At 35.3% G+C, this 12,638-nt stretch overlaps 1 protein-coding gene across 3 annotated transcripts in view; it reads right to left on the reverse strand.

Annotated features, from left to right (window-relative positions):
- The window catches only part of LOC138182095 (methyl-CpG-binding domain protein 5/6 homolog sba), a 378,991-nt gene that overhangs the window by 22,590 nt on the left and 343,763 nt on the right, over positions 1-12,638 (reverse strand). For all 3 annotated transcript variants that reach the window (XM_069117665.1, XM_069117667.1, XM_069117664.1), the window contains exon 3: positions 1,809-2,031. In XM_069117665.1, coding sequence (XP_068973766.1) covers positions 1,809-2,031 — 223 coding nt within the window. The remainder of the gene's footprint in view (positions 1-1,808; positions 2,032-12,638) is intronic.

Here is a 12,638-nt window from a genome sequence, read left to right on the forward strand (position 1 = left end):
TGGTATACGTGAGATTGATTGGCGAGTATGTATAATGCGATCGAGTTCGACGAGTTCGTGGCTCGTTCGAGAATCCGCCAAGAAACTTTTCCCCAGGGAAAATTCTGATTTTGATCGATCGACCACCCCGCGCCCCCTCGAACCCCGGATAAAACTCCCTAGATGGAAAAATTCCTTCTATGCAATTTCCTTGCGAGACTATTCCCCTCTATCTGATCGAGAAATACCTCCTCTAATTGGGCTACTTCGATCCCGCGTTTGTTATTCAACATGCAAGGAAACGTCTGTACTTCTTCGCGAATCGGTGACGTCACGATCATCTCTTATGAAACGAGTAACTTGGAATTATTTAGCTAGAAAAGATATTTCTTTCTTTCTACTTTATTTCCCAAGGAGCATAGCATATAATGATAGAAGTTACTGTTTTAAAACAACTGAGGAACTTCTTGAAAATAAGAGTGAATATATTGGATACCAGGTATATTTTCTAGCGAGGTAATTCAATTATTTTACGAAGTTTTTATTTATTTTGTAAATGTGAAAGGAACGAAGTTTTATTAGAGCCAGTATAATTACCAATTCGAAGGTCGCTAATATTAAAATAAGACTAAAACTCCCAGCGAAATTTATTCAATTCATTGTTTTGTCTTATGGGCTCTTTTCGTGTTTTGCACAACAATTATGTAAGTGATTGTATACAATAAAAATTTCCTATGTTATAAACTCATAAATGTAAATGGGGATACTTCATTAAATAAGCAAACTTTAAAGCGTAACTGGTTTTATGTTGAAGCATATTGATAAATGTGAGGAGAAATTCAATTCTCCAGGTGAACGATTTGTTTACGTAGGATATTTTCGTGAATTATTACTTATAATTATTTTATTTACCGATTATTCGATATTCATGAATAAATGCTTACAACATATGATTATTGACGATAAAACGTACGCGTATTTAAAATGAAATTTTATATTTGAAGTAAAACCGAAGAATATCTTAACCAACGTGAAACATAGAAACCGCGGCGAAAATGAGATAGCAAATTAACGTATTATTTTATGTGTCACAAAAGGAATTATCATTTTTAGATAACATACTGTTAGAGTAAAGTATTTAGAATTTATATTAAAAATTTCAAAATTTTATTCATGAATTTACTATTTCTAGGTATGTAATGATATATAAAATGTCTTCTATTTCCTTAGCTTTACCTACTTTTTAGAAAATCATCTCTCTCTACTTTGAGGATACTCTTGAGGATAAACTTGTTATAACATATTTTTTATAACCTGACATTCAATCAAAATTTTCATTCGCATATCTATTTTGTCACTTATATTTTACTTCACCAAGTTAATCGGCTAAACTAAAAAATGACGAAAGGTTTTTTTCAGCAAGTAATAGGTCAAACTGCAAAGGTTGTAAATCTTACAAAACAAAACTATATAATGCAATACGATAAAAAGTAAACTTATTTCCGTTACTTCCCATACGTCAGTGTGATTAAATCTTAAGAATTTCACTTTGACCCAAGCTCCCCTACTCGGTAAAAAATTCATCCGTATTTATTACATCATTCAGATCTCCGTAGCAAGATATTCTGTACAAAAAAAATCGCCCACCTTTTCTATTCAAACCCATAATCTACTCGGACATCGAAATTATGCAAATCACGAAGAAATGAAACATGCCGTCACTCTCGGCTTTCTCAAACCAGAAAAAGAAAGAAGGAGCGAAGCAATCGATACGGTAGGTCGAAACTAATCGTGAGACAGAATTGGCACACGCAAGGTCACGTTCTTACCTTTCCTGGCTTTGTCCGGCGAGGTGGGCGAGTCCGCGTTCACGTGAATCGCGGTTGCGACCGGGCCGGTGGATAAAGCCGGCGAAGAAGAGACCGTCGGTGTACAGGATGCAACAGGACTGCCGGCCGCCGTAGTTGGCAGCAGAAGTTTCCTCTTATGGTTGCAGAGCTTGGTCATCTCCCGCGTCTTGCCCTGATCTGGGCTCCAAGGTCGTGACGCAACCTGAAACAAGAACATAGACCAAGTCGTTAGTTACTCGTCGAGTAAACTATACTGTGTATATTTAATGCAAGAAACGATCGATTCACGACGAGGGAATTTCTGGAAAATCCCGAAAATCGTATAAGTGCATGATAATACGATATGCTATGTGATAACGATACTTTACATTACATATGTCTATGTGCATCAATACAATCGGTGTTGAGTAAACTTCGTAAATATTTGTTGAGTAAAACCGATACAATAGCAACAAATTGTATTGATTTGGTGCAAATTGTAAAGGTGAATACATTAACAAATAGACAAATTATTTAGTGTGTATTTTCTCAAAGCATCGTTGCAAGTTTTTTTCCAATATGACTTCTTACAGATCGAATATTGTTGGTGAATTTATTTCATACTTCTGTGTACTTCTCTAATAAGGGGCAGCAGAAATAATGAAGAAACTATGACGAAAGATGGACGAACCAAATAAGGCAAATAAAACAAAAGATGCGTTACTTCACATATTTTTGCTGGTCTTGTTACACGTAGACAAGAAATGTACGATGGTGTGCAAAGATTTTCGACCAAATATGTTCTCTTATATATTATTGATGCTTACTAACACATTGATTTAACGATCTTTTAAATACATTTAAACAATAAACGTTTAGTTGTTATAGCGCTTTCATTTATACAGCATATGTTTCTATAATCAAAATTGAATAAAATTCCTCTAATCTTCAACTTTCAAGAGAAATTTGTAAGATCGGTTTATCTGGAAATTTTCGCCCATCACTATACGTATGTCTCTTTTCAAGTTGATTATAGTTTTCGTAAATGTCCTGTTACCTGCGAACGGGGGTGTATTTCACGTTTTTGTGCTTTCACGAATTCAGCCGAGTATCCACACACTTACTAGTCGGTCATATCTGGTGTCAGCTTTATAATTTCGCGGTTTCATCGTGTCAGTTGGTAAAGAGCGAAGTCAAGCGAAAGAAGGCTCGTAAAAGGCCACGTTCCTACTTTCGGGAAATAACGTAGCAAGTTTACGAGGAAATAACCTTTGGCATTTGTTCAAGCGATCTGGCTACAACCCTCGAGACACAGATAATAGAGATTGACTATACGGGCGCGGACATTGAAATAAAGAGGCGGAATCACGTAATGAAACGAGTTATTCCGCCTACGACCTACTTTTCCTGCCACGAAACGAAACAAGACCGCGATGCGGCCTGGCTTGCGCCGCTTTCCTGCATTTCTGTCACATTCAAACAACGCCGATGTATTATGCATCGAACGTTTAAATTCCGGTTATTGGAACAATTCGCCCAACGTTTCGATAATTATCCAATTACGCGTAATTGCAGTGGCGCACATGTGTCCTCGCCCACGCGAACAATTTGATTCGCAAGCAGCTTGGTATTTATTCTCGTAAATTAGGCGATATCCCGGAAGTAATAACGAGGTTCGATAATTTAAGAAAATGTCAATTCTCAGAAATTTAAAGTAAAGTAAAGTTTTCTATTCGATAACGTAAAGCTCGTCGTTCTGTCGACGTTGAATGCAATTGATAGAAGTTTCGAACGCTAGCCGATCATTGTTGAAGAAATTGTAATAATAATTATTGCTACTAATAACGACAGTTATTGTTAATCATTGTTATTCACTGGTTGTTGAGGTATTTATACGTGTTTGATTCTTAATCTATTACAAAATAGTTCAATTAGATTTTGGTGAATGCGAGAGAATAGTGAACGAACAAATACAGTGTGATATATTACATCGTTAGAATGAAACCAGAACGATAAAAATATAAACTATTAGTATGAAATATGAATATACACGATATGGTTCAATTGAATCGTTTTGATAGATGCTACGTTATATTGGCATACATTGTTATGAAACGATAACTATAATCAACACTTACTGATATTTCGCCGGCATCGATAAACCGATTCCAAACTAAAATATGTAGATTGAAACAACGTACACACATGCTTCTGTCACCCTTGTAAAATATTTTCTTTTTGAAAAATTTAATGTCAAAAATCATCCCAATTGATGGAAGAATTCAAAGTAATAAATTTGTAACATTATCCACGCCTGGAAGATATCTTATCGATATAAAGGTCGTAGCAGAAAAATGTGACAAGTCTAATTTCGTTGTTTTTCTTATTTTTTCTATTATCTGTTAGAGCAATTACTTCAATGCAAAGCGTAATTACGCGCTCAAGGTTAGTCGAAGGAAATTATTTAAAGGAGATATTGAAAGGAAAACAAAAAAATGTATATAAATGATAGTTTTCTAACTGCTTACGTAAACGCAATTCATCCATTAAATACCATCGACTCAAACTGCGTAGTCGAAAACAAACTATTACCACCCACTCGCCAATAATATCGAAACTACTACACGATCCTTAATTTGTTCGTCGTTAACGAAACAATGCACCATTTCCTCCAAACACGCAGCGACAGCGTCGAATACTCGATTCGAAGTCACGTTCGAAAGAAAAAGGAGGTCTTAAAAGTACAACGTTACAGAGATCGCGAAAGCGGGCCGACAAAAACGCGCGGCCGTGGACCAGAAATTAACGGCGCCCACGCATAATGAGCGGTAAAAATGATGAAGCTGCGTTGCACTGTATGTATGTATACACGCGTATGTGTTTGTGTGTGTGTGTGTGTATGTGTCTGCCGCGCCGCATACAACGTGCACCGTCTTATTTACGATGCGTCGTAATGGCACTGTGTACGTAGCCGTAAATTGCCGCGGAACGTCTCACGGGCTGACACGTAACACGGTTGAAGTCCTGGATGACCATTACCGGACATCGGCCCGTGGCCTTCCAACTTGGACACATTTTAACTCCGTGCACGAGCATCGAGCATCGATCATGAGATTCATGAGCATCGGTCCGGTCGAGGTCTTTTCCTCTTTTTTCCTCTTTTTGCCGCTCTTTCTCTCTTCTCTTCTTTCTCGTTCTTCGTTTGCTCTCGTTCGCTGGCCCTTTTCGACGTTCTGACTCCGCTTTTGCGCGATGCTCGCACGCCGGCGTTCGCCAATTATGGCGACACAGCGGCGGCGAAATCGCCGAGGAAACGGGCAGATTATCTGGTGTTTTAGCGAGCCCGAAGGTGGTCCAAAGGTTTTCGGGGCCGCTTACTTACGTAACCAGCGTCGCTGCGAGGTATGCGACGACGACCGTTTGTTCCGAGGATTGCTAAAGATCCTTGCGGTTGCTTTTATTGGCGGTTTCGTTGTGAAGGTAATGGTACAACCGAAACGAGAAGGGAAATAAAGCGAAAGACCAGGCCAGGCCGGGGATTTGCATAACCCAGGCTGATCGCGGCTCGATAACAGCGAACCGACGTTGCCCAGTATTGATATTTTGATGAGAACGCCCCGGTTAATATTCACGCCCTCCTGACTGCCTAATTGGAAGGAAACTAACTTCGACTGGCTACCATCGAGTTTCTTCGTGAAATAAATTCCCGTCGAACTTCTGCCACAGAGATCACCTGTCGATCGGATATTTTAACGCTTCAAGCATATGGTTGCGAAGGTTTGGCTCGAGGTGAGATGGCTAAAAAGGAATGACATACATATGGAGTAAATGTCACGAAAAAATCGAGCTTTCTTGAATTATAATTATACGGGAAACTTTATGAAACTGTATAAAGTTGGACAAATTTCGACTTTTCGATATGTTCGTTGAAATTAAAATCCTTTAACTGTAGAGCGGAAAAGAGACTAGAACTAAGGAAATAAATATTAGACAGGGATGAATCGATCTTTTTTGATTTGTAATTATGCAAGAGATTTTATGAAATTGTATAAACCAGAATAAATTTTGATGTAAGCTGATATCCGAGTAACGTTGAGCCTTCAACAGCATAAGAAAGACTAGACAGTTATTGAAATATTATCATGCATCATGTAATTACTATAATTTATTATTTTTTTTTTATACGCGCGTTACAGATGTAAGAGATCTTGACGAGATCTTGACGAAGGAGTAATTATTTTCGAAATAATTTATTCTAAATTCTTCGTCATTTTATCAGACTATCAAACGATTAGTCCTTGATTGTATAATTGTAGACATAAATTTACATAAATTAATTTTGATATGCTTAATTATCACATCAATCGAATAAGTTAAATTAATTAAAATAAAACTTAATCATCGCGTAATAAGTTAACAACATATCATAACTCGTATTAACACATAATCATCGTAACTAAATATCTATAATATGATATCGCAGCTATAAAAAGGCAATAAATACGAATCTTCAAACTTATTTCATAAGCATACGTCGAGCTGTCGTTTACAAGGTATCACAATTTATTTTCTATGCTTTGTATCATTATACACGCTTGAAGTGTTACGAATAATATAGGCTATAGAAAATAGGTTTCCGCAAAAAAGTGTTTAAATACCCTGTAATTATTCGACTTAGAAGGTTTCGTAACCAACATCGGTAATTGTCCGTAACAGGAAAACGAGAAACTAATTGCACACGAAGAGACGCAGTAATTATCGACTAACTCCTTTGGCACAGAAATGGACGTAATAGTACGTCAACGATCTCGAAAGCGTTAATACTGTTGGTAAATGTAAGTGACAGACATGAGAAAATATTATTGGAAAGAATTTCGAGTTGAATTAAAAACACATTAGGTACTTATATACCTTTTCGTTTTGTAAAACTAAGTTAATATATGAAATAGTTGCGTGCGAATTATGTACACTGTCGCTCGTGAATCTAATAATGATAAATTAATAACAAACCAACGATCGAAAGTATCTTTCCTTATGGAATTAGCAAATGTAGGAAGATTGTTTATTTAAAATGTTAACAATGGCAGGCATGTTAAAATTAAACGTACACGATTCGTCGATGTGTTAATCGTTTTCGAATATTGTTGTTAGAATTAATCACGATAGTCTTCCTAACAATTTTAGAAAACTTTCACTATGTTATCCATAATTTGACAATCAGAAAAGCTGAAGATATTAAATCGTTTAAAGACAAAACTATTTCATAATATTTGAAACTTGCAGATACCAAGTTTTCCATTTACATATTTATTCTGAAAAATAAATGTTATCGTAACATAATATTCTATGACAACTTTAATAAAGTATGACTTTTTCTATTTGCCATTTTTTAACTATATCAAGTTCCATTCAAAATAATCAACTGTTCATATACTTTGTGCTCATATATTTTGTACAATAGCGTATTGTAAAGTCTTAAACATAGATGATTTAATTCAGGTTAAATACACGTACACGTATTCAAAAGAAATCGAATACGGCGCAATCGTTGTCAAAAGCTAAAAAATGGTATCGCTATCTCAATCTGATCTACGTCAAAAATGAAAGGCTTTCCGGAGGCTGTTTACTAGAATTCGACGTGGCCATATCTATCTACATATATACACCTACATCTGTCTGCCATACATACAGATACGAACTGAATTACGTAAAAAGTATGTGAAATAATATTTGTAAATTCCTTCTTTGTGCAGATATTATTTCAGTCCGTGAATTATTTTTACCTTAAAAATTATATACCTGAATATTGTATGACAAAAAATATGAATAAAGTATTTAGTAGAATACTAAATACATCCGTTCACGCAAACATCTTAATATACACGTGTATTACATAAGTAACTACCTTTTTAAGCTACAATTTACTTTTACTTTTAACATCTTTTTGTTACTAAATTCTACGAAATATTATCGTACAAAATTTTATTTTGTAACTTAACTTGAAAATACGTACTTCACTATAGGCAAGTATCAAAAAATATTCTATAAATATAATTTACATAATATTATATATTTTTTTCAAATAGTCTGTATAATAAATTATATAAGTGCGTATAGATTTTTTTAATGATATCGATATTAAAATAAATCATTCTGATATCATTGTTACACTATGAAACGTTTAGATACATATTGATTTACTATTAAACACATATTTATTTCTAGCAAAAGAAATGCTGACAGTGCTTGAAATTCTACGTCTGACAGCTATTATTCCAGTGAATTTTCGATATAAGTAAAAAGGAAAAATTTTCGGACCTATGTTTATACGACATTTTTTCATCCTTGGCAACAATAGAACAGAGTACCAAACATTGGCTATCTATTTCTTTATCACCTCGTATATTGTTTTCTTTTTAATATACATAATCTACACATATATGTTATTTTTAATTATCATACATTATATCTTTCCTGTATAATAATACATTTGTTGAATGATTTGGCACATGAAATGTAAATTTCAATTTAGAAAAAATACTAAAATTAACTAATATACAGCTACATATGCAGCTCACATCAACGACATTAAATAATCACGAAATGAAGTGCAAATTAGTTAATTTCTGTAATCCAAGAAATCCGATATTCGATGGTCTATTACCACGAACGTTACCACGAAGAAACTTTGCACAAGCCGAGTGACTCACTAGCGAAGAAATCAAAATCCGAAATCAGATTCAACAGCGGTCGGCGGACATTATTCTTTCCCCTAAGCATAAATGCACAATGCCTCTATTTGTGGCGTGGAGAAACTATTAAAATGCAAAAAAATGCGAAGAAACACAAGTGCAAGGTCGTCCGCTTCATTTTCCATTGTTTCCAAGCGTTGAATTCATTCTTCGTTTCCCACGAGTAACAGACGAATATAGGCCTGTATTTAAAGCGTGGATGATTTTTATTCTCGAAGGCATAGATCGGCAAAGGTTTTCAATCCTTTTCGTCTCGCGACACATACAAGACACAAACGATTATTATACTAAAATTCTGTGACGCGCTAAAAGATATATTATATTTGAAATTAATCAAAACAGGATATTCGTTCCAGAGAATTATGGTCGTTTTAGTTGTTGCGAGACAACGTATCTCTTATTCAATAAACTTAGGGAAAAGAGGTCGGTGCCTCTGATTAAATAATTAGGTTAAAAATCGCTGCAATAAGATAGTCGAGCGTAATCGTCGATGAACGACGGAGAAACATGTCGAAGTTTTGTCGTGGTACAGACCGAAGTACTGGCAGGTTAATTAAGAACGACCTGAATACGACGTCGAGATTACACGTATTCGCGGCACTCGGCCTTGGCGTCGAGAACCGACAAGTCGGCGTATAATGACGTATGCCGCCGGTTAACTCAATCAGAACGTGTTCCCTCCGACCGGTCTATTATTCGTTCTCCTTCTGGCGAGCCGCTCATCAACGATGATCACCTTAAACGCTAATCTTGTCCACTTACGCGACACGACGCGTCGCGATATTGAATAAAATTGCACCGTCGATCGGTTCTTTTCGCGATTCTCTCGAAATCGTGTCGCGCAATTCATTCAACGATGCCCTCGAGATTCAGCTCGATTCGTGAATCACGAACGATCAAATTTATCGATCTCGTTCCTTCGATGGCCTCCGTAATCCGAAGGACATCTTTATTTACGACCATCGATGCGAATATTAATGCTGAGCGATAAAATCGATCGGAAGAAACGAAGAGTTTCATTCAAGGTTTCGGCTGTGGGAAAACTTTTATGTTGCTTTGAAATTAAGTTGATATGCATATGTATTTTTGAGAATGTTTTTACCTTTAACCTTACCTTCAAACAATTTAATTCGAAATATTATTGTTGGATAATTTACAAACGACGAACAGATTTATTGATTTTTTAAATAAGAAATAACATGCTTAAATATATTTAAATATATTTATAATTTGCGCAAAATTATTGTAAGGTTTTATGAACGCCGTAACGAAGAAATTTATTGCGAATATTGTAAGAAATATTAATGATAGAACTACCGACCTTTCCAAGATGCATCTAAATATATTATTCATAATTAATTAGAATTAATTAGAATTATGCCGGACATAGGTAAGTATATGTAATATTTTTTGTCTCAATAGAAGTAAGCAATAGCTTTTTACTAATTGCAAAAACAAAAAATCTGATACCAGTCATTTCGATTGGATCAATAGTAGTTCTAGTGTTAAAAAATTCCATTTTTACTATCTCAACGTACATCTACAAGTCAAATATTTATCAAATACCAATTCTGTTATTAACTAGTCACACGCCATCAAGAAAATAAATTAAATTTCTAACTGTCGATTAGGACAAACTTTTAAACCAAAGTTTCCCACACTTCTGTCGTTTACAATTTCGTTTTTTCATCTACCTTCATCCGAAAGTCTTATCCAGAGACGGAATCAAGATTGAAACTGAAAAAGGTCAAAGCGAAACATATATCGAGATCAAAACTATTCCACAAAAGGAAACGATTGAAGTTCTACGGACAGGTAGTGGTGTATAGTCAAAAAGAGCGTATTCTCGGTCGAATAACCCGCTCAATAATCTGAAACGTTGCTAAAGCGTACCGTTTTCCAGAGAATTATTTCTCATTGCAACGCCGCCTTTTGCAAACGGTATAATCACGCCAAGCGACGGAAACCGCAGTTTAATCCATTTTCCTGGCAAACTAGACATCGTTCCTGGACAGCAACGACCTTAATACCATGGCTTTAACGGACCAGTGACCGTTGTTCACCGAGAGACAAACGCAGCCCTTTTTTATTATCCTTCGTTCTTTTCGTTCCTATTCGTTTACGGTGAAGCGAATAATTGAAAGGCGAGATGCAAGATGGTTGCACAACAGAATTCATCGGGTCTCTCGCGTGGGTCCAACGCCGATGAAAAATGGTTAATTAAAAGCGACTGTTCTTTTGGCGAATCGTTGCGCCAAAGCGACCAGTGAATTACAAGCAATAATTCGTTCTTTCAAAGCAATCTTCGACCGGGTCGTATATTTCCAGTGAAACGTGATTGTGTAATTTTGAAGGTGTTCGTAAATTGATATTCTTCGTAAAACACATAAATCTTAAGGAGTTAATGAATATGCTACTCGTTGAGAAAAAATTGTATAGAATTTCGTTTTGTATTCATTTGACTTCGTTAAAGCGATATTGTTAACTTTATTTCATCATGTATTTGTATACAGCGAAATATTTGTTTCCATTATGTTAAGCATTTTGTTATATGTGTTTGATAAATATCTCTGTCAATATCTTCGAAACGATTAAAACAATGCTCTATCGTTTCTTTCACACGTTGCGAATAAAATGATTGCACAATATTAATTTTCCGCACTATATCCAATGCAACGTTCTCTCGCATTGATGCAAACGAGTTTCTCGCCGAATTTCTCTCGAATTGTCACTTCTCTGCCGAACAATTGGTCTAACAATTATCTCTGATAACACGAAATGTGATTTACAATTAATTGCGGCATTACAAATTATTCATTGGTCCTTGAACGCTATGAGTAACACGATAATAGAAGATCGTTCACAGAACGAATTTTGTTTGTTATCTTCACGTTGGATCGTGAATATAATATTCTCGCACTCGCTCTAAAAAATTAGTTATGGCTATATGCATACTTGTACAAATTTCTTTCACTTCGTGTTACTTTATGTAAATTATTCGACACGCTTAGAATAAGTTATTCACAGCTATCAAATTGCACGGAACAGTATAAAAATCACAATTAAAGTAATTTAATAGATTTAATCTTGCGTTATATCTTACGTAAAAAATAAATTATTTATAACTCACATTTACCACAATAACGAACAGATTTATTAAACTCTAGGTCTACATTTACCACTTTTACATATACGGCACTTTTTGCTCAACTTAAACAGCGCTATAATGTATTTCCTAGGTTCTTAAAACGTCTGTTTAGTACTTGACATATTTCCTACAAATGTTTGGTCTCGCATACCTCTAATATAATTTACTTTGCATCGTAAAGGAAGGACTAAACGTCCCCTAAAGGATATTCGCTCGGTAAACGATATTTCGTATTTAGGAATAAATCGGAGACAAATAAATTGAAACGAAAATGTACAAAAGCTCGCGCCTATGCATGTTTTTAAGACACAAGAAAAATAAAATAATATTTGTACTCGTCGAGCATCAACGATGTTTGAGATTCCAACTCCAAACATGTGCACAAAGCACACTTTGAAGGTAGCGCGAACAATATGTGTGTATGAATACCAGCCAACTCGTGTTTTGCAACTCTAAAGGGCTTTTTAAAACGTGATAACAAGCGATGGACAAATATCTATTGTTATACCTACTTGCTATTGTTTCGTTAACAAACACGTTACATAGATAGGTTGCAGTGTGAATAAGAAATTACGCACATAAATAAGTTGTAAACAACCTGATAGACACGTGCCGTTGGTAATAAGTATGCGACTTTCCATACTTTGGGAATCTATAAATTTAGTCGAAAACAAAATCTTTCCGAATGATTCTGGATATTGATAAGTATAGGATATATTCTGTCAGAATATCTTAAATTTACACGTGAAGGAAGCCGATTAAACATCAAGGCAACTTTGAAGCTGATCTTGAATGAATTTAAAAAAACATGCAGAATATAAATGGTAGATACAGCGATAAATCTGATTGACGTCTTATAACCGAATGAGTATCAAGCTATGTATTACTATGATAAACGCTTTATAATCAAACATCTGTCCATGTAACCAT

The sequence above is a fragment of the Bombus flavifrons genome, chromosome 7 (genome assembly GCF_040668555.2).
Source record: "Bombus flavifrons isolate JBK064 chromosome 7, iyBomFlav1_principal, whole genome shotgun sequence".
Classification (NCBI taxonomy): Eukaryota; Metazoa; Arthropoda; class Insecta; order Hymenoptera; family Apidae; genus Bombus; species Bombus flavifrons.